This window comes from Sinocyclocheilus grahami, unplaced genomic scaffold (genome assembly GCF_001515645.1).
Source record: "Sinocyclocheilus grahami isolate Dianchi unplaced genomic scaffold, SAMN03320097.WGS_v1.1 scaffold286.1, whole genome shotgun sequence".
NCBI lineage: Eukaryota > Metazoa > Chordata > Actinopteri > Cypriniformes > Cyprinidae > Sinocyclocheilus > Sinocyclocheilus grahami.
The window spans coordinates 897,874-920,310 of record NW_015505465.1 but is presented as its reverse complement, the minus strand read 5'-3'; the positions used below and the strand labels follow the sequence as shown (position 1 = coordinate 920,310).

Here is a 22,437-nt window from a genome sequence, read left to right as displayed (position 1 = left end):
ACTAGCTTAACTAGCAAGTCGATGAGCCAACTTTTTGGACCAGCATCATGGGAGAAATATATTCAAATATAATATTATTATAACTACAGTTGAAAAGTTTGGGGAAAAAATGCATCATGATTTCCTCAAAAATACAAAGCAGCACAACGGTTGTCAATATTGATAATAATACGAAATGTTGACACTTTAGACTGGAGTAATGTCTGCTGAAAATACAAGCTTTGCCATCAAAGTAATAAATTGCATTTTTAAATATATTTTAAATTGTAAAAATATGTAAAAATACTGTTTTTGGATCAGATAAATGCAGCCTTGGTGAGCATACTTATTACAAAAACCTCAAACCTTTGAATGGTAATGTAAATTAAATAATAATAAAATATTTCATTAGGGGATAAATATATGAATATTTGATAAACTAATATGGTGTGCCAGTTATATGATTATGGCTCAATTTTTTCCCATTTTGTAATTTCATCTAATATTTTCTTTCAACAGCCGCACCTACAGTACTCCCACTAACTGCTGCTTTGCAATACATGCAGTTCTCCTATATTACACCCATTGATTTCAGTTGCAACCTGGAACAAGAAAGATCTATGTACGTGCTATAGTAAAAAAAAAAATCTAAAACTCGGTTGATGCCGTGTTACTTCTTTGACAGGTTAACAGGGAGAACCATTGAGAACGTCATAAACATGGGCTCCTACAACTACCTGGGTTTCGCTGAAAACAATGTCGACTTCCTGAAAACTGTGGCAGAGGAGACCAGACAGTATGGGGTGGGTGTCTGCAGCACAAGACAGGAACTAGGTATGTGTGTGGTTACACCACAAACGAAACACCTACAATCACAGAAACGGGTCACCCATAGCATCCAACACTGTTTGCATAAGAACAAGCATAGTAGGTTATTGAGCAACTATTTTGGTTTAGTTAATGCCATCATTAACCTGTCAAAAGCTTTTTTTTTCCCACTTGTGATCAGACCTGCTTTGAGCAGCATTCATAGAATTCCTCCTTCGCAAATAGATTTTTTTTCTGGGTAATTCATTAAAGGCCCAACCTGTTTTTGAATTTGCAGCACAAGTTGATGATTGACTGAACTGTTTCATATCTCTCTCTATAGGTTTATTACATGTATTATGATTAGTCAAATGACCCATAATGATCTTCCTCGTATTTCCATGCGGAAATATGTTTATTTTAGGTTAAAAGCTAGCTTGTTTGCACTAAGGCTAAGAGGTGAAATGGTTATCTGGGTGCATGCAAGTTTTTTTAAAGCACTCATGTTAAGTTTCCCACAGTGATAGATTTTCAGGCTTGAAAAGCTATGTAGTGAATACATATGTATTTTTCTTTATTAATGCTAAGCTCTAAAACAATTAATTGGTTATAAAATTACTTTTTGTGAGTGCATTCTCTTTAAAATGACTTTTAAAAATGCTGATTGAATAATCACAAAAAAATGGCGTGGAAATCCTTGATGGGGGTTTAGAGATTAGACCTGTTCAGGCACAGTTGTAAACACCTTTTGGTGTGACGAATGTTCAAGGAACGGGTTATTCTGGTTTGTTGCATGTGTGAAATTTTTCAGCTGCTTGATGAGTGTCGCTACCTTTTCTGACATCAGCAAGGCCGTAAAACATCACGTGAGCACAGTCGGGTCAAGACACGACAGTAAAGCTGGAAATATTTTACTGTTTTCTCTCACTTTCTCGCCGTCACTCACTACTTTTCTGTCTCCTCCTCTCACATACACACAGTATAAATACACACCCTTCTTAATGATATAATTGTTTTACCAGATATCAGATCATTTTCATAGTAAAGTAGGTCATCTGAGATCTTTTATCTGTGGTGCTATGCAGTGACTGTGGTGAATTTAAGCCAAAAACCACATCAGAAACAGACACAAAAAAAAAACACGTGATCACGAGGCATGGGAGTATTTGTGTCTTTTTCTTATCATTCATTATTCATTTGAGGGATTCATTTATTTTTTTGCATCTCTCAAAGGTTGTTGTTTCTTTCAGATATATTTCTGCAGGCCTTCTGTAAAATGAGCAATAACAACTAACCACACGACTCCTTATTAAAATGCAGTTCCTAATTAGTCGCCTGTGTATGCATGTGCATATTAGGGATGGGCATTTTTAAATCATTTTGTAGAATTCCAAAACATAAAAATGAGTCAAATAAGTATAGAATAATATATAAATTATAGATTCTTAAAAACTAAATACATGAAACATGTAAAATATTATATTACATAAAGTATATACTTATTCATAAATATAAAAATAAATAACTACATTATTTAATCAATTCTTGCTTTAAAGTGTTTTACTTATTGGAGATTTGTGAAGATGTTATTGTGTTTCCCAAGTTACATTAGGTTACTATTTTACAGAAAACCCATGTGATGTTGGGTAATAGGTTTTTAACTATAACAGTACGGTCACAGTTGACAACACTTTTTTGTTCTGACTGCAAGATCAATAAGGTCCGTGTTCGTTTTTGGTGACAGGTTTTAAGACAGATGCATCAATCATTTACAGAAATTCTGCTGTAGGAGTGTCTGTGTGTCTTTAGATTTTATTATAATGTGTGTGTTTTCAGTCACCATGGACTATTTAAATCAATGTACAAAGAGTTTATAGGTTTGTTTGAAATTGTTATAGTTGTCAAACACTAATATCACTGAAGCACGTGGCACTCCGGAATGGAGGAGTCGACAACATAATGGGCCATTTAAGTGTCACAATTATTGTAACAAGAGCTAAATGTTTCACCTGGATGACTATAACCAGCGAGTGGCAAATGCTGTTTGCTATAGTTTCCTATTAGACAAGAGTTGTCTTCCACTTGAGGGTTCTTAAGTGACTTGTAAACCAGAATCTTTGAGCTGCATTCAAATGTGTCTGATATTTGTTTTTTGTCTTATTGGAGATTAAAAAAAAATGCATTTATATTTCTAGTGGCAATCTCTGGAGGGCTTAAAAACAAAAAAATGTGAAGCTTGAAATGCGATGTTAATGGTTTCATATGAAAATGTGTCTTTTATTTAAGCTGCAAAGTTTTGTAAATCTTTTTAGGGTTGGGACTACTGTTTTAGGTGGATAAACCTGTTTACTGGTTTAAAAAGTACAGTGTTTACCAATTTTGCATAACAGGAGTTGAAAAAGTATGACATTACACAGACAGGATTAATAAGCAATTGTATTATATTAGTCTCATTTTAATGCTAAAAGGTCAGTGTTATGGTCCAATATGTTAAATAGTATGTTAGTATTTTAAAGTACATACATTTACACGTATGTACTTTGATGTTTATTCTGGCAGTGCTTTGTCCCACTTTGACTGCAAGTATTACTGTAAACATAATTTTCTGTGGTAATCTGTGGTCACCGATGATGTTGTTTGGGCTTAATTTGTATTTAACCCTGAACCCTGTTGTTACAGTTTTCAGAGCCGTTTCCATTCATTTAAATTCTATTAGGTTAAGATGCTTTGAGAACTTGCTGTTTTATGGGTAGTTTCTTCTTGTGTATACACTCCCACCAGGTGAATGAGCTCTTCATGGGTCTCGCTCTCATTTCTCACTTCATTAAACTACTACAATATCCTGGTTAGAAGTCAAGACCCTTATGAGTTTCCTCTGTAGAGAGAGCATCTCAGTTATCACATTGAAGTGCAGTGTGGCCGCCCGGCCCTGATTCAGGTTTAATCAAACACATCACGCTTCAGCTGCTGCTGTGAGAGGGAATGATCGGAGGTCTGGAGTAATCAATGGTGTTTTAGAGTACAAAGCTCTCTATAGGAATCATGTAAAAGGAGAGGCGTTTTCTCACAGACTAACACTAGGTGTTGTACAACCACTCTGGACTGCTGTCTTATTCAGTAGGAAATATATCTTTAGACAGAGTTTCTTGCTTAAAGCTGTTAAACATTTCTAGCAGTCAGGTCATTATGGTATTTTTGCCACTTTGATGGGTAAGGCATTAATGGGATCAGGAAATTATGCCCACATAAGCACTGTGGCTGAGCATGCATGTTAACATTGCTACAACTACATAGTGTTTATAAATGTATTAATACATATTTGTATGTATGTGTGTGTTTAGAAATTGTGCATGACTTAATAATGCATGTCATTAACATTCCAGAATTTTTATGAATTTAAATTAAAGGTGCACTAAGCGATTTTTGCCAAACAATGTTGATATTTGAAAGCACCAAAACAAACATGCCCATACCCCAACAGGACCTCGCGCTTATTTTGAAATCTTCGCCCCACACGTATGTACACAACCTTGGCACAACAACGATCGCGGAAGCAAGTGAAGATGACACACAAGCATATTTAAACAAAAGCCAACACGGATAAGCTGTGTGAAATGAAGCAAAATCAACGTTACTCCCCTATCAAGAAGAAACAACCCAACTTTGGCATCCGATTCCAGGCCTTCCCGCTCCTTGAGTTCTCTCCACCGCTGGAAAGCTGCACCGATATTTACGCAGGTCCTAACCTCTTGCCTGATCATAACCCTTCTTTTTAATGTTTTGTTTCTCTGATATTTTCCTCTTTTTTTATCTGCCATCTCTATCTATCAATAATCGATCTGCTAATATCCGTCCTGTGCAATCAAATTGAGCGCTCTCTTCTCTTTATCATTACAAGACATGCCCCCTTACTGCTGATTGGCTACACTTGTGTTTTGGGACTCGGTCCGACGCTGTGGTCAAAAGCGTTTTTCAAAAGTCACTTAGTGCACCTTTAAGACAGCAAACGGGATGCAGAACTAATTCAAAAAGTTCACCCAAAAATGAAAAGTCACCCTTATTCAATTTATTTACTCATTCTAAAACTGTATGACTTACTTTCTATTCTGGGGCCGGTTGCATAAAAGGTTAAGACTAGTCTTAAAAGTTAGTCAGCTAATTTTTTTATTTAATACTGGTCATATTTTTTTTTTATTCTGTTACATAAAAATGTAGATTAATCTGAGTTGAATCCAAAAATAAGATTGATTACCCTTTGGCTAACTGCTAGTTGGTCAGACTAGTTCTTAAGTCACTGTCTTAACATAGAGGCTAAGTTTATGCAACTGGCCCCTGGAACTTAAAAGAAGATATTTTAAGAAATATCTTAGTGTTTTTGTCCATACAGTGGAAGTCAATGGTCATTAAAACTGTTTAGTTACCAAAATTCTTCAAACTATCTTCTGTTGTGTTCTGTGAAAGAAAGACAGTCATACAGGTTTGAATCAAAATTACATTGAATAAATTTTATTTTAATTTAACTTTCCCTTAAAAGTGGTCGTCACCGATAGCCTTGTGGGCAGCGCGTCGACATGTAGTGCCATTGCGCGTCGGGCTTCCCATGTTCGAGTCCCAGCTCATGGAACTTTCCCGATCCCATCCCCCCTCTCTCTCCCACTTCGCTTCCTGTCGCACTACTATCCTATCAATAAAAGGCAAAAACGCCAAAAAAAGAAAATAACTTTCTCTTAAAAATTTTTTTTTTCCCTCAACACTGGTGTTTAGATGTGATAACTTCTGACTTTAGGGCCTGTTTAAACGGCCTTTGAAAAGGTAATGACATTGTTTTACAGTAGTAATAAAAACACAAGAGATTTATGGCACATACCTATAGCCAGTTTCTCTATCTATATTTAACCTGTACAGGACACTGGGTCACATTTTATCTCACAGTATCAGATGTTCTTTTTGTTTTTGTCTTCTTGACATTTATGTACCAACATTATGACAGTATTCTTGTCTGCAGTTATGTCTTTATTCTCTGAAGGCACCTACTGAGTGATTAATGACCTTTCACCTCACATGTTCTGACAGATCTCGTTCGTTTCCTCCATGCTGACCCTGTCTGAGCCTCTAAAACTAGAAAAGCTGAAGGAGGCATGCAGGAAAATCGAATTTCCTTCAAAGCGGTTAGAACACCTCATCTGACTGGGAAAGACTGTGGGCTAATGAATTCTTAAAGTGTGTATCTCTGCTTTCTGTTAACAGTGGTGTGAGGCACTTTTACATTCATTCTGTGGTCCTCATAACATTAAAGGAATGGTTCAACCAAAAATTTAATTAATTACTCACCCTCATGTTGTTCCAAACCTGTAAGACCTTCGTTCATCTTCAGAACACAAATTAAGATATTTTTGATGCATTCCGAGAGCTCTCTGACCCTCCCATAGACAGCAAGGGTCCTTACACGATCAAGGTCCAGAAACGTAGCAAGGACATCAGTGACATCAGGTGATTCAACCGTAATTTTGCGAAGCTACGAGAATACTTTTTGTGCACAAAGAAAACAAAAATAACGACTTTATTCAACAATTCGTCTCCTCCACGTCACCCTGGCGCCACCCTTCACCCAGAACAGCATATGTTGTTTACGTTCAGTGGATACTCTCCAAAATGGCACCAGGGAGACATGGAGGAGACAATTTGTTGAATAAAAGGTGTTATTTTAGTTTTTTAGTATCCATGTAAAGTAAGTAAAATAAAAAGTTGAATAAATGAGGGCTACCGTTGTCTCCTACTACTGTTAGTGGCCTTGGATTTTATTTGTTCAAAAGCCTCCTCAAGGTGTTGATAATCTCAAGAGCAGATTCAGTTTCTTTTTCTCACAAATCACTTTCTTCTTGACAAATTGTGGTCTTGTAGTTAAATGAACCAGCCAGTATGTGTTCCTGACATGTTGAGCCGTGGCACTCGTGTAGCCAAAAGTCACCAAGAGGAGACTCTTGTAATTTTGATAAAAGTGTCAGCTTAATAATACATTTATTTTTTTTATTTTTATAGGCAACTTAAGCATTCATGAAAAACTGGAGCGACTTGTGGCAGAGTTCTTGGGGGTGGAGTCTGCCATGGCGTTTGGAATGGGTTTCGCCACCAATTCCATGAACATTCCGGCACTAGTTGGAAAGGTGAGCATTTCAAATTTAATCATCAGCAGTGCCTTTTTATTTTAACATCTGTCTTAAATCACTCAGTTTTATCTGTTGAAGTGAGCTCAGAAGTGTGGTATTAATCTATTATCTCTGGGCGCCTGCTATTAATTGCTACTATAAACAGTTTTTCACGCACCACAGAATAACCCAATGAACCAGCACACTAAACAAACTCTTGTTAAAAGTAATGCTCAATCAGATAGGCAAACACAGTTAGAACTGACAGTACTTGTTTAGGGTGTCTCATTAGGGTTTGTTTATGCTGGGTCCAATGATGTCATCGGTCATATTCAGCTCAGATTAGAAGACCTCAGGAACTGGTTGAGATCCAGAAGGCTAGAGGACTGTCTTGAGGTGCCAGAAAACTGCAACTGGTTGGATTGCGTTTAGGGGGGTGTTTTTCCTCAAGCAAAGTCTTAATGATGTCACAGCCTCAAGAGAATTGGTTAAGCAGTGGGTCCAACAACTTGGGCCTTCTGGAGGAGGTGTCAGTTCAAGGCCTCTAAAGTTGAAGAGGAGATGACAGCAACCATTGTTGAATCAGGCAGTGTTCTGCAGCTATTGAGACTGTATCTTCCAGTTCACATCAGAAGATACATTAAGAAGTCCAATTCTTTTTAACACAAAAAGCATGGCGACACCTAGTAACACCCAGTATGAGGGTTCTATTCCCAGCGAACACATTTAGTGATAAAATGCACTGTAAGATGCTTTTGAGTAAAAGTGTCTTCCAAATGCATAAATGTAACTCAAATGATTAAAGTCATTACACAGTAGTGTTCCCAGAAGTCTTTGTAAAGTATATGTCTTTTTTGTAGACTAAATAAATATAAGGATGGACTTAATTCTCTTTTCTCCTTAAATGGGTTTTCTAACTATTCTTTGTGTAAGTGGTCAAGGACCACCTCACTGGAGATCACTGTAAGAGGCAATGAAGCGGATCTGGGTTCCATATAGATCACTTCCTATTTGGGACAGCATTGTACCTGGGGTTCAGATGGTTAAACTAGAATTGGCAATTAAGATTTGATGACAGAAAATGAGGGAGAGAAGAAAAATAGATAAATGAACAGATAAACTAAGAAAACAAATTGAAAGTGATGTATGATATTAAGTGCAAACTAGAATAAGATGAAGAGAATGCTTTATAATTTGTAGTTTTATTTTATTCTTTTATTTTTACACTTTGAACTATAGTAGCACTTTTTTCATTTTTTTTTTCTTTTTAAAGGGTGCTACATAAAAAAACACTTGATTGTTTGTGATTATTCATGATATTTCTGAATGGACCCTCACAACATTATTATTATTATTATTGATGGATTCCTGCTTCATAATTTGTTCAGAGCAGTGCAGTAACGATGTCTGTTTCCAGGGCTGCCTGATTCTGAGCGATGAGCTAAATCACACGTCCCTCATTCTGGGAGCCAGGTTGTCTGGGGCAACCATTCGAGTCTTCAAGCACAACAGTGAGTACATATTCAAAATATTATGAAGTTTAAAGACATCAGGTCACGGTGTGTTCAGTTATCCACACAACAGCTCAAGGTTCAGCCTTTGTAAATACTGAGGTCAATCGTCTTCAAATTTTGTGATGGTTAGCAAACTTAATTTAAGCATTAGTCTGCAGTGAAGCATATTTGGGTTTTCTAAAAGCTGTGCTTTAGGGAATCCATAGTGGTTAATGATATTCTTGTGTAGCTACTGGAAAACTAGTGTGCATCTTTCTCCAGAGGATGGATGAGAATACATGATGCATGAACAACCAAAGCATGAATGTACTCTGACAGCGCCATGTAATAGTTGGTTGTGGGTCCTTACATCAAACCCGAAAGCCTCCAAATGCCACTGTCTGACCTGAAAATGGTCTTATAAAAAGTGACAGAGGAGTTTATCAACCCTAGTCCATTGCGCTTGGCTGCGATTGTTCAAATAAAAAAACTAATAAAAAAAACAACTTGATTAGCTGGTTCAGGTTTGTTTAATTATGGTGCAAACTAATGCCATGTTCAGCTTCCTCAGAAAATGAAGAGGATAATTTATCTCTGATTTTCTGAATGATCGCCCATTCAAAATGTGCTTTTTGAATGAGCGATCATTCAGAAAATCAGAGATAAATGAACTCTGATAACTTATCACCTAGGCCTAAATATTCCTGATGTCAATAACACATTTAAGGCATTTGAACAAATGCCCTAAATGTGTTGTTGACATCAGGAGTATTTAGGCCTTTGATTTAGCTTTTTTAGTTTATCAGTTACGTAAGGACTTGCTGGAAGACTTGTTTTTTCTCAGGGAAAAGATTGAAGCTGTAAATATGGTACACCGAATAAAAGAATGGATTTTTGTTTAATTTGCACATCATTGTTTTGAATAATGATCATTGCTGTTTTGTATATGTCAATGAGACATATTTTGAAGCGAGTGGGTGGATTTTCCCTGCAAACAGAGTATGTTTTTGTATTACAAACACAATTATTCTGGCTCAAAGTCTCTATAACCAAGCTGCAAATACTGTCATTGTCATCTTGAATTAACTGGTGACAACATAACACACTTAAACATCAGCCAAACATAGTTTGGCATTTATGTCCACAAACAATCTACTTGTCATTCTGTATTGTATAGTTGTTCTTGGCCTGAAACCTTTGGCGGATCTGTTAAGGTGAGTGTAGTATTTCAGGACTGCATGGATAGTGAAAGCAGGCCGCGTCCACATTGGCCTTCACTGGCCTAAATACGTCCACCTGTTTGAAATGGGGTCACTTTAATGAGAGACTATATGGAACATTCTTTTCTTTGGGCTTTTTGTCACTTTTTATTCATAGAGACAGTAGAGAAGGCAGTAAGTTAATAGGGTAAAAGTGGAAGAATGGGATCAGATGCAACACAGGCCAGAATTAAACCTGTGTTGGCTTTCAAAATCTGTAATTTTGCAGTTAAACTCTGCCATCTGTTGGCCAGTTTGTAGTGTTGCCATGTCTGGTTGTTATAAGCGACTTCAGGTTATTTGCTTATAAATATTGGGGTCACGGGTGGGTTATTGGTTTGTGGGCTTATTTATAGAATACAGTCACACATTTGGACTTACACGATAAAATATGGCCTACCAATAATAGCATTGTTGAATATCCCAGTGTGCTGTTAGAGCTCAGTTTTACTTAGCATTACTATTAATATAATTTGTTTCCTTTTTTTTTCAATGTTTCTGGCTTTTCCAGCCCTTCATCTAGGATACAACTAATGGAAATAAGATGTAAGATGTAATTTAATCTTGGTTACTGTTTGTTTTATGCTATAATAAATCAGATCACTGAATTCAAGCAGTTCTCCTTGATCCATAAAAACCCTCACCCTCCTAGAAGCACAAAAACTATTAATGCTTATTTTGGTGAGATACACTGTATGTCACTTATTTTGGGTTTGTTTTACCAGACCATGTTCCTTCTTTTTCCTTCCTAGCAAGGTCTGGCAACACTGTCAGATTGTGTCTCAGCAATCTAAAACATTCAATTCAGGTCTTTCAATTCATGCAGCCTCTACTGAGCTAATGAGGTGTGTGCATTGCTGGGGCATCTCTACAGAAGAAGGGTTGAGAAACACTGTTCTGTATATCAAAAAATTTGTTGGCCACATACAGAAGAAGCATCTAGAAACATGCTGGGTTGTTCATAATTTGTAAAGAAATTAGTGATGTAATATTACAGCCATATATATTCCTAAAAATGCTTTAATTGAATCAAGTTTCCACTTGCGCTCATAACTGGCACAAGAAAATGTCTGAGTTAGGGTAAAATACCAACTAACAATTTATATTTATTTTAATACCTGATTGTGTCATAATGTGCCTGTTTTGTGTTTGGTTACAGACATGCAGAGTCTAGAAAAAATGCTAAAGGAGTCAATTTGCTCAGGTCAACCTCGCACCCATCGCGCCTGGAAGAAGATCCTCATCATGGTGGAGGGCATTCACAGGTCAGTGTGTTTGTGAATATTTACAGTTCCATTCACTACAGCCTTAAGGTAAGAAGCTACATCAAATGAAAGAGGATCTAATTGAGCAAATTAATAAAAACTACATTTATAGAGAGGTTTTCCTACAAAAGTATAGCTCAAGATGCTTTACAAAGCAGCAGAATGTTAATTAAACAATACAAAATACATTTATTATCATTGTTGGAGAACAGCTAAAGCAATTGGATTTAATAACTGGTGGCACAAACAAAATTATCTTTATTATCACTCTTGCTTGTTTGAGGTTTTCTGATGTGTGATGTCACCCATTTGAACACTGCCTGTCTGATTGTTAGTTTATTGAGGCCACAGTCTTCAGTCATGGTTGTGTGACCCTTTCCAGCCTCGTGAGCATCGATAACCCTTTTTCTGAGGTCATTTATTGCATAAATCTGTGCTCTGTGTGCTTTGAAGTGAACACTAAAGGTTCATGAACTTTATATGAAATTCATGCATGATTATAGACGATTATGAATGATTCACTAACTTACAACCACTGTACCGGTAGCCACATAATACTATTTACAGTGCCTATTGCCGTCACTGAGACAGGTGATTTCTCAGGACACCTATTTCAGATATATCTGCTAAGTAGTTGGAGACATTTTGTTTAACAAATCCCTTACAGCACCATTAATATTGAAAGATATGAAAAGTTGTTAAATTTAAAACATTTAAGTTTATGGATTACAAAGGTTAAAAAATATATTTTTTTTAAATTACATTTTAATATGTGTATGTCTGTCTGTCTGTCTGTATATTTTAATATATTCATATATATGTTATACATTTTTATATTTATACACACACACACACACACACACACACATATATATATATATATATATATAAATAAATACAGTTTATTAAACTATTTCAATAATTTTTAATATTTATAGTCATATATATATATATGTCCATAATCTGATTTCTTACACCCTAACTGAAATGTCTTTGTCTATTTCTTTCAGTATGGAAGGCTCTCTAGTCCGGTTGCCGGAGATCTTAGCGCTAAAGAAGAAGTACAAGGCTTATCTGTACCTCGATGAGGCCCACAGCATCGGGGCCGTGGGGCCCACAGGTCGGGGGGTTACAGAACATTTTGGAGTGGACCCCAATGAAGTGGACGTTCTAATGGGCACCTTCACTAAGAGCTTCGGGGCTGCTGGCGGGTACATAGCTGGGAAAAAGGTAGGCATTACGTAATACCTTACTGTCAGGCTTTTAACAAGACATTTCCTGAGGCAGAAAGCACAAGGTTTTACAGAAATTCGGATCGTTGAGCTGCTGTTTGTCGTTTGGTGATGCTCGTGGTACAGAAATTACTTGCGTCACCTTTACTCAGCGTGCACACCATTCTCCCTTCCCTTCTCTTTCAAACTCGCACACATGGTCTTGTTTCATGATGTGAAACTACATATGTTCCCCAAATGTCACTCACGCTCCTGTCACACCGCCTCTCTCATCTAATTACTCCATTAAAAAAGACCACTTCATTTCATAACCACATCACGGACATGGCAGTTGATTATAAAAGACTGAAAATGAAAAAGACTGCAGCTTTTTTGAATTACACATTCTATGGAGAACAGAGAGAGAGAGAGAACCCATACATGTGCTATGTAATATTGAGAATTTAATAAGGTGAGACTGTTTGTAATACTATTTTTCTATCTGAATGTAGTGAAATGAGTGGTGCTGCTAGTCAGCAGACCTTGCTAGTCATACTTGTCAGCTTGTCAAAGAAAACTTCTGTTCCTTTCCTGTAGGTTTACCATTTTTTTATAAAGGTACTCAACAGCAGCAGAGTAAAACACATGCTCTCAGCAGCAAGAAGGACACTGTACACAGGCGCAGTGGGAGGTTCGCAAAGAGAGCCGCCAAACGGCTCCAGCCAGTCCCTCGCTTCACAGATGTGGGTGGATTTTCGGACACGTTCTCTTAACTGACTTATCTTATGCTGTTTCCACAAAGCTCCCAGGACCTAAAGCACTTCAAATCTTGCACTCTAAGTGGAAGCAGATGTTTGCTTTGCAGATTTTTCCCCTAAAACCCCCATCCTCAAAGTAGAGGACACATCTGGATGCAGAGGCCCGTGTGCACTGCGAGGTGCGTCCCCTCCCCTCACCCCTCCACAGTGGATGCAGATGTCTGAGGACAGAGATTAACAGCTGAATATTGGCCCCGGCTTCTGCTCAGAAGCCTTTTATAATGGATGCAGGACAGACACAATCTCCAAAACTGCTTGTTTGTAATGCACAAAGTGTCACCTTATTGAATGACAGCTGTAATAGTTTGTACAGAAAAGCCTGTATTAGTGTCCATATGTGTTTGTTTGCCTCATAGTCAGATCTGCTGTTAGTATAACCAGTTCAGGGACTCCAATACAAGCAGTTTGAAAAATTAACATCCTGTATTAGCCTGTATTGTAACAAACAAACAAACAAACAGATTTTACACAATGACTACCAATAGAGAAGCTATCATTATCACTCGATGATCAGTGTCTCAGGTGTGTGCTGTGTGGTTTCATCTCCCTCTAGTGGTGTAATTTGGACAGCACTGTGTTTCAGTTCAACTGCTCTTGCAAATAGTTCCCTATCAATACTTCATTCGTACTGCGTCTGCTAAGACGCTTTGGGGAAAACAAATTTTTCTCTGAATATTGAAGCCTTCAGCGGTAGAGAAGTCAGTGGGGATCAGTCCCAGCTGATCCCCTGCTGCCATCCGGCGAGCCTAAAAGAGCTTATTTCTAAGAGGTAAGTTCTAAAAGAGCAAAATTTCTAGCGACGTTGTTGCAAATGTCGTGCTGCGAGTGTAGCTCGTGCACAGAATCTTGCACGATGCAGAAGGGCAGTGAGTGTGTCGCCTGTCTGGGCAGCCCCCACGCAGAGACTGCACTTCACTGAGACAGAATGCTCTCGCTGAGAGCATGAGTCTCGCTCTTCTCAACTCGTGGACCGCCTTCATTGAAGGCAGCCCTGCTCTCCCGTTTCTCCTCTCTAAGCGAGCCTTGGAGAAAGAAACAGCAGAGTCAGGAAGCTAAGCAACCTGGTCTGAGCGATCGCATGCCGGCACTGTACCCGTGTGCTCGCTCTCCCCGCTGCATTTTAATCTGCGGGAGAAGGGCAGTGAGCTGCGCGCTCACTGAGACAGAATGCTCTCGCTGAGAGCATGAGTCTCGCTCTTCTCAACTCGTGGACCGCCTTCATTGAAGCCAGCCCTGCTCTCCCGTTTCTCCTCTCTAAGCGAGCCTTGGAGAAAGAAACAGCAGAGTCAGGAAGCTAAGCAACCTGGTCTGAGCGATCGCATGCCGGCACTGTACCCGTGTGCTCGCTATCCCCGCTGCATTTTAATCTGCCGCAGAAGGGCAGTGAGCTGCGCGCTCACTGAGACCGAATGCTTACTCAGAGCATGAGTCTCGCTCTTCTCCACTCGCGGACCACCTTCATTGAAGACAGCCCCCCTCTTCCGTTTCTCCTCTCTCAGCGAGCCTTGGAGAAAGAAACAGCAGAGTCAGGAAGCTAAGCAACCTGGTCTGAGCGATCGCATGCCGGCACTGTACCCGTGTGCTCGCTCTCCCCGCTGCATTTTAATCTGCCGCAGAAGGGCAGTGAGCTGCGCGCTCACTGAGACCGAATGCTTACTCAGAGCATGAGTCTCGCTCTTCTCCACTCGCGGACCACCTTCATTGAAGACAGCCCCCCTCTTCCGTTTCTCCTCTCTCAGCGAGCCTCGGAGAGAGAAACAGCGGAGTCAGGGAATTAAGCAACTTGTCTGAGCGATCACATGCCGGCACTGTACCCGCGTGCTCGCTCTCCCCGCTGCACTTTGATCCGCCGGAGAAGGGCAGTGAGCTGCGCGCTCACTGAGACAGAATGCTCACTCAGAGCATGAGTCTCGCTCTTCTCCGCTCGTGGACCGTCTCCAATGAGGCAGCCCCGCTATCCCATTTCTCCTCTCTCAGCGAGCCTCAGAGAAAGAAACAGCGAAGTCTGGGAGTTAAGCAAACCAGGTCTGAGCAATCTCACACTTGGAGCCTGTGTGCTTGCTGTCCCAGCTGCGTGTCGATCCGTGTCTTACACATGAAGATCAGTGCCCCTCGTTACATCAAGAGGCTCTATCTTCCTACGTTAATCGAAGCAGAACACTGTCACTGACAGCTTCAAATTTGTGTGTGTGTCGCTATGGCTGCGCTCACAGAGACGGGCTGCTTTTACCACGAAAGCAGTCTGGCCCTGTTCGTTCGCTGAAGGCAGACCCGCCTCCCCGCTCTCATGTTTCTCTCCTCCCAGTTACCTCGGAGGAAGCTCACGGGTTGAGTGATCAGGCTTGAGCAATTTCATGCTGGCACACATCATGCATGCTTAATCTGCCAGTGTGTGTTACATGTGAGGATCAGCGCCCCTCGTTACACCGAGCGGCTTAATCCTCCTAGACAGATCAAAGCAGAACGCTGGCAGCTTCGCATTTTTGTGTGCGTCGCTTCCCCCGCTTCCCCTGCTCTTGTGTTTCTCGTGGGGATGAGCGATCAGGCATGAGTGATTTAATGCCGGCAAAAGCCCCCGTGTGCATCACTCTCCACGCAGCTCTTTGATCCGCCAGTGTGTTCACACGTGAGGATCGGGCCTCCCGTTGTCGAGTGGCGCAATCCTTCTATGAGGATCGCAGCAGAACGCTGTCACCAATTATTCAATATTGCTGACAGCTTCGTATTTGAATGCGCCTCTCGCCTGGGCCACGCCCACGCTGAGGCTGCGCTCGCTGATGTAAAGTAGGTCTCACGCTCTCACTACGAGAGTTCATGTCTCGCTCTGCTTTGCTCGCGGCTCGTCTTCAATGAAGGTGGCCCCGCCCCTCCTCTCGTCCACCATGAGTGGATCTGAGAGAATGCGCGCAGCACTTTTGATCTGCCTGAATGTTTACACAAAGATCATCAGTACTCCTCTTCTAATGAGTGGTTTGATCTTTTTAGGCGGATTAAAAGAGAATGCTGTCACTAATGATTATCACTGACAGCTTCAAATTGGACGCGTCTGGGTCACGCCCACGCTGAGGCAGCGCACATGGGGGCTGACTGCTCTCGTTATGAGAGCATTAAGTCAAAAAAATTCTGAGTGTGGGGTCCCCGTACGGCGACCAGCCACTGGAACTAATCCAACCCCTTGTCACGCGGGCTGAGGCCTGGCAGGCCATCCCCGGAGTGCCAGACTGGGTTTTGGGGAGAATAAAGCGAGGTTATTCACTGCAATTCGCTCGAAGACCCCCGCGATTCAGCAGTGTGGTTCCCACCTCAGTTTAGAGCAAAGACGCACACGTCCTGCGCTCCTAGGTGATGAATTTGCTGGCGATAGGAACCGTAGAAATGGTTCCCCCAGCTCAAAGCAAGTCAGGCTTCCACAGCCGCTATTTCCTTGTCCCCAAAATGGATGGCAATCTAAGGCCCATCCTCGATCTCAGGCACCAGCCCTCATGAAACGGCTGTTCAGGATGATTACATTGAAACAGATCCTCTCGCAAGTGTGCCCAGGGGACTGGTTCTTTTCGCTGGATCTGAAAGACACCTACTTTCACATCCAGATAGCCCCCACCACAGACGATTCTTGAGATTCACCTTCGAGGGAGTGGCATATCAATACACGGTCCTTGCCTTTGGACTGTCCCTAGCTCCTCACATTTTTATGAAGTGAGACAGATGGGAATCCACATTTTGAATTACCTCGATGACTGGCTCATCTTGGCTCGGTGACGGACTCGGTGGATAGAACGTGGCGTACTCCAGGGAATGTTCTGCAGAAGGAAGGTGGTCTCGACAGACACTTCCAACACGGGTGTGCCGGGCAGGTTGAACCAAGGACCAGACATGCTATCTTGGAGCAACATCCCCTCAGAAGAATGGATGCTCCACCCACATATGGTTCAAAGAATCTGGGAGATCTTCGGCAAGGCAGAGGTCGACCTCTTAGCCTCAGAAGACAACTCTCACTGCCCAATTTACTTTTCGAAGGACACAGATGCATTAGCCCACGACTGGCCCAACCTCCTACTTTACGCTACAGTGCTTTGACCTTCATCCCCTGATGCTAAAAACTGCCCTGCTACTGGCGTTAGCATCGGTAAAGCATATGGGAGATCTGCAGGCACTCTCGGTGAGCCCTACCTGCTTCAAATTTGGGCCCAAGGTCATCCTGAAGCCGAGGCATGGTTATGTACCTAAAGTGCTCTCGACTCCATTCAGAGCACAGGTGATAGCTCTTTCGGCGCTTCCTCCTTCGGGGCAGGACCAAGAGCTAAATCTACTCTGCCCCGTCAGGGCATTTAGAATATACATTGAGCATTCTGCCCCATTCAGGCTGTCGGATCAGCTTTTTGTATGCTTCGGTGACCGCACCAGAGGGTCTCCGGTCACGAAGCAGAGACTTTCCAAATGGATAATTGACGCTATCAAGCTAGCGTACTCTACTTTGGGCCTTCAATGCCCCATGGGAGTAAGAGTCCACTCAACAAGAGGCATTGCCTCTTCCTGGGCTTGGTCTAGCGGAGTTTCCATTGCAGAAATTTGTGTGGCGGCCGGCTGGGCCTCGCCGTCCACATTTACCAGGTTTTATAATCTGGATGTCCCTACTTTACAGGCTCTGGTCCTTTCTGCTTAAATGGACTTAAATCAGGCCTTTGCCTTCTTGGCTTCTTGGCCCCCACTGGGTTCCAAGGCTGTACGATTTTTCTTGGAATGCTTACTTAAGGCCGGGCCGACCTCTGTGAGCTTGACCCTATCGCTTCCTGTGGGGCTTCCCTGCAATTACTTGGTCCCTCTGGGCCCTTGGTGCTCAAGGCAAATTCAAGCATTGGTCGTTCCTTTAACATAACACGGTGGGATTGTACTGGTTCCCCAAAGTGTCTTAGCAGACGCAGTACGAGTGAAATATCGATAGGGAATGTACACGGTTACTAATGTAACCTCGGTTCCCTGAGATACGGGAACGAGTACTGCGTTGCTGGCCATGCTATGTAGCTGCACGACTCGGTCGTCGCTTCAGTCGAAGTAACCTGAGGATCCTATGGCGAAGTGCACACTTGTATAGCCAGATGCCCCGCCCAAATTGGTGGGCTCTGGCGGGCTGTGTTGCCATAGGCTCGTTCAATTCCGCTGCTGAGCTATTGGTTCGTTTTTAATAATACACTGCACGAACCAATGGCCGTGCAGTTACACTGCGTGATTGAAAAAGGAGTTTCCCCCAAAGCGTCTTAGCAGACGCAGTACTCGTTCCCGTATCTCAGGGAACTGAGGTTACGTTAGTAACCGAGTACGTTATTTTAAGTGACATTTTAAATCACTTTTTACAGGTTTTCCTCCTCTGAACAAACCTGAGGTTAAATATATTGCTCTAGGGTGCAATACACTTCTCATGGATCACCTGCTCAAAAGTTCAAACTTACAAACCATAACTTTAACCATAATACTACCACAGCTTGTGAAACATTGACACATAGTGTTGACCATAAAATAGTTAAAAGGAAAGCTCATTCTAACATTTTTGGCAGTAATTACTCACTGTTACAGCAGTATTAATTTATTTTTTCAATTTGATGTAATTTATCTTTAATTAAATTAATTAAATTTAATTTGTTTAATTGTAATTTATTTAATTAATATAAATAATTTATTTCTTTTATATTTTTTTAATCTATTATTTTTCTTCTTTCTTTGAAGCACGGAAAGAGATCTTAGGCAGAATGTCTGAACTTCAGTGACATAAATGTGAACAAATTATGAAAGTATTCCTTTAATGATGGACATGTTGTGTTTTTCTGCAGGAGTTGGTGGATTATTTGCGAAGTCACTCTCACAGTGCCGTGTACGCTACAGCCATGTCCCCACCTGTCGTGGAGCAGATCATCAGGGCAATTAAATGCATCATGGGTGTCGATGGAACAACAGAAGGTTGGTATAAAAAAGCAATTTATAGACACTGAAGCAATACTACGACATAAAATCATGAAAAAGACTGTGAAGCTGTAAAACTTAAAAAGTCACATGACTGAAGTCAACAGATGCACTACTTTACACTTGATGTGTCAGAGGATGTTGAGACCCAGATTTCAAACTAGTCAGTCATTCTAATATCGGACGACACTGAAATTCTCCACCCAACACTTCTCAATCACATGGGGAATCACGTGGATTTAATAACAATAGAAATTTATTTTGCTACAGCGTATAACTCATGGAAAACAGATTTCAATAAAATACAGGACTAGCTTAAAGACCTTTAGTCAGGGAAAGGTCACATATTTCCAGGTATTAGGAGTCAGCAGAATGGCACCAGATGTTAAAAGGGTTTCCCAAGCTCTCTTCTGTTTTTGATATGCATTAATCCATATATTTATGTTTTTAGAGAATACATCATGTTTCATTTTTATTTCACCGCAGTTCACACCATGATAGGAAGGGATTCAGACTGTATTGAGGGGCAGCCTTAAGTTCAGCACACTACTGTTAAAAAATGTGGAATCTGTGAGATTTTTTTAATGTTCTTGAAAGCTTATGTGCAACAAAGCCAAATTTATTTGATCAAGAATGCAGAAAAAAACTGTAATAATGTGAAATATGATTATAATTTCAAATAACTTTTTTAATATGTTTTTTAATATTTTAAAATGTTATTTATTCCTGTTATGCAAAGCTGACATTTCAGCAGCTATTACTCCAGTCTTCAGTGTCACATGATCCTTCAGAAAGCATTCTCATATGCTGATTTGCTGCTCAAGAAACATTTCTCATTATCAATATCGAAAAGTTGTACTGCTTAATAATTTTTGTGGAAACTTTGAAACATTTTTTCAGGATGTTATGATGAACAGAAAGTTCAAAAGAACAGCATTTATTTCAAATATAAATGTTTTGTAACGGTATAATATTCTTACCATCACTTAATGCAATGCATCTTTGTTGAATAAAAGTATTAATTTCTTTAAAAAAAAAAAAAAAGAAGAATCTTACTGACCCCAAACTTTTAAACAGTAGTGTGAGTCAACAGAAGAGCAATTAAACTGGCCAATAAATAGTTTTATGCATTAAAAATGAAATAAGCATTAAAGTATATGCATAAAAATTATTGAATACAAAATAAAGAGTTCGTGGAAGATCAAAATCAGATGTGGAATCATCAAAATCAAACCTTTTAATACAAATTGAGACATGAATATAGTGCAGGGTTAATTAACTAGCTAAACTCCTCTGCTTCAGTTGTACAAGTGATTCTAGCCCAAACTTCCGAAGAGAATCTCTCTAGGCTGTTTTGAGTTGTTGAACACTATGATGTCTATATCAGACTTGGACAAGCCGCCCATGTGTGTCATTACTGGCATGATGTGCAGCTCTGTGGAGGGTGAGTCACACTGATCTGAGAGTTCGCTTTACAATGCTGGATCTCACTCTGAATACAACACAATAGGCTGCAGAAGACCTGCCATATCTAAACTTGTACCACGCCCATGACTAATTGTTTAGTCTGAGCTTAACCTGCTGTTTCTAGCATTTGCCAGTGTTCAGTGTTTCTGTTGAAGAGTTTCTAATGTAATGAAAGTTAACACCGGTTGTATTCGTTCTGCTGACATAAGGCCTTCTGAGCTTAGCTTTACAGCCCATCTCCTTTTGAAATACCTGCCAATCGGTTCACAGGTAATTATATGCAAACATGCTGTTATTTTCCAAAAACTCAGGCCATGTTGCCAAAGAGTGCTGGAGGCGGACCTGGCCAGCCCCCAGAACTGCATGATTCACCCAATTAAATATGGAGGAGGGAATGACATAAACTGAAAAAGACAGAGAGTCAAAGGTATTAATGTTCATTGAGCTACTGATTGTTTCCAATCACATGAAGTTTATAGAATTATCTCTTTGTGGTTCGAACCGCCAAAGGTCAGATTACTAGTCCAGAGCGGTAACCGCTAAGCTACCGCTAACCACATTCCATGCTTCTCAGTTTACCCCAGTCTCCAATTGTGTGCCAAATCCATTGTATCCTATGAACAAGCCAAGAGTGTCTTGGCAAAGGATGAAATTTGTCTACCATTCAGCCTGACAAAACAAAACCAGCTGGTACTGTTTTTCACATTGACTGACTCCACACACACATTATGAGGCGTTTTGAAGAGAGTACAGAAATGAGCCTCAAAATGTAATGAAAACGTAGAACATCCGTAATACTTTATAGTTTTCTGTTTTCTTCCTGTTTTTGTTTGTTACTATATTTTTGAATTATTTTATGAATGGGTCTGCTGTGTCTCACTTAACTACTTAATGGTCTTAATGAGGGGCTATTAAAAGACCGATCCTGGGATTTGAACGGCAGTGCATATAATGTCATTTCCCGTCTCCTTTTTTGGGCCCCTTTCCTAGTCTTTCACATACAATCAGCCTATATCCTAAAGGGAACTAATAGTTGTTTATAAATTCTTCTTGATTATACCTGCAGAATAAAAGGGTGAAATGTTTACATTCTAGTTTGTCTAGGAAAAGGAAAGTTAAGGTATTGCTAGGACTGTTTTGTAAGAGCAATAACTGCTGGTGGTATGGCTGTATGCCACAACATTATGTTGCAATTCCTTGGCCATTTTCCCAGTGTTTTCAACTATATTTAAGTAAAACAACTATGCAACTCTCAGGCAAACAGTGTAGTCAAAAATTGGAAAGAAGTGGGCTAATCTCTGTGCCAGCTCTTTTTAGAACTAGTTTGTAGACGTATTTGTTCTATGGTTTGCCTGACATGGTCTGTTTGGCGTTCATGCTACCGCAGAGTGGGTGCAGACTCTCTGAGTGCTACAAATTGCTGTAAAATTAACAGTGTATTTTCTAATTACCATCAGATTCAAACAGTTTAGGTTTATACAAAATGTCAAATAAATTATCAAATCATCACAGTCACAGCCTTCAGGTTGTGGGGACAATTGGGAGGCAGGTGCGCAGATGTGCTTTAATGTCACAAAATGGTAAAGTTTATGAATATTAATTAGGTTATGCACAAATAAATTGAACATGATATGATTTGGTAAATGATGTGCTACTGCTTAAACTAGTCTTACTTTAGTCATATAATTTTTTTGATTAGGACTGGTCATACATTTCAGTGACATAAAAAGATCAATTGTTCTAATTTGAAGCAAGACTGATCATACCTTGGTTAACTGCTAGTCAGACTAGTTCCTAAGACACAGTCTTTACATAGTGGTTATGCAATTGTCACTAGGTCTTTAGTGGAGATTTTGTCATTTTGAAGTAAAAACTGAAATGTTAACAATAACATTACAATTAGAAGTGACTAAAACTCACTCACTGTTGTGCACTTCAGTTATTGACTATGGCAAAGGGGTGCACATAATTTTTTCAGTCTGGTTCTCATGAGAGCACCTGGAGATTTGGTTTGGTTCCCACACTGCACATAGTGTG

The 22,437-nt window shown here is 40.2% G+C and overlaps 1 protein-coding gene across 2 annotated transcripts in view; it reads left to right on the top strand.

The window, feature by feature from the left end:
• sptlc3 (serine palmitoyltransferase, long chain base subunit 3) overlaps nt 1–22,437 on the top strand; it is a 29,649-nt gene that overhangs the window by 3,679 nt on the left and 3,533 nt on the right. For both annotated transcript variants that reach the window (XM_016292496.1, XM_016292497.1), the window contains exons 4-9: nt 665–813; nt 6,826–6,950; nt 8,350–8,443; nt 10,844–10,949; nt 11,960–12,179; nt 18,804–18,930. In XM_016292496.1, coding sequence (XP_016147982.1) covers nt 665–813; nt 6,826–6,950; nt 8,350–8,443; nt 10,844–10,949; nt 11,960–12,179; nt 18,804–18,930 — 821 coding nt within the window. The remainder of the gene's footprint in view (nt 1–664; nt 814–6,825; nt 6,951–8,349; nt 8,444–10,843; nt 10,950–11,959; nt 12,180–18,803; nt 18,931–22,437) is intronic.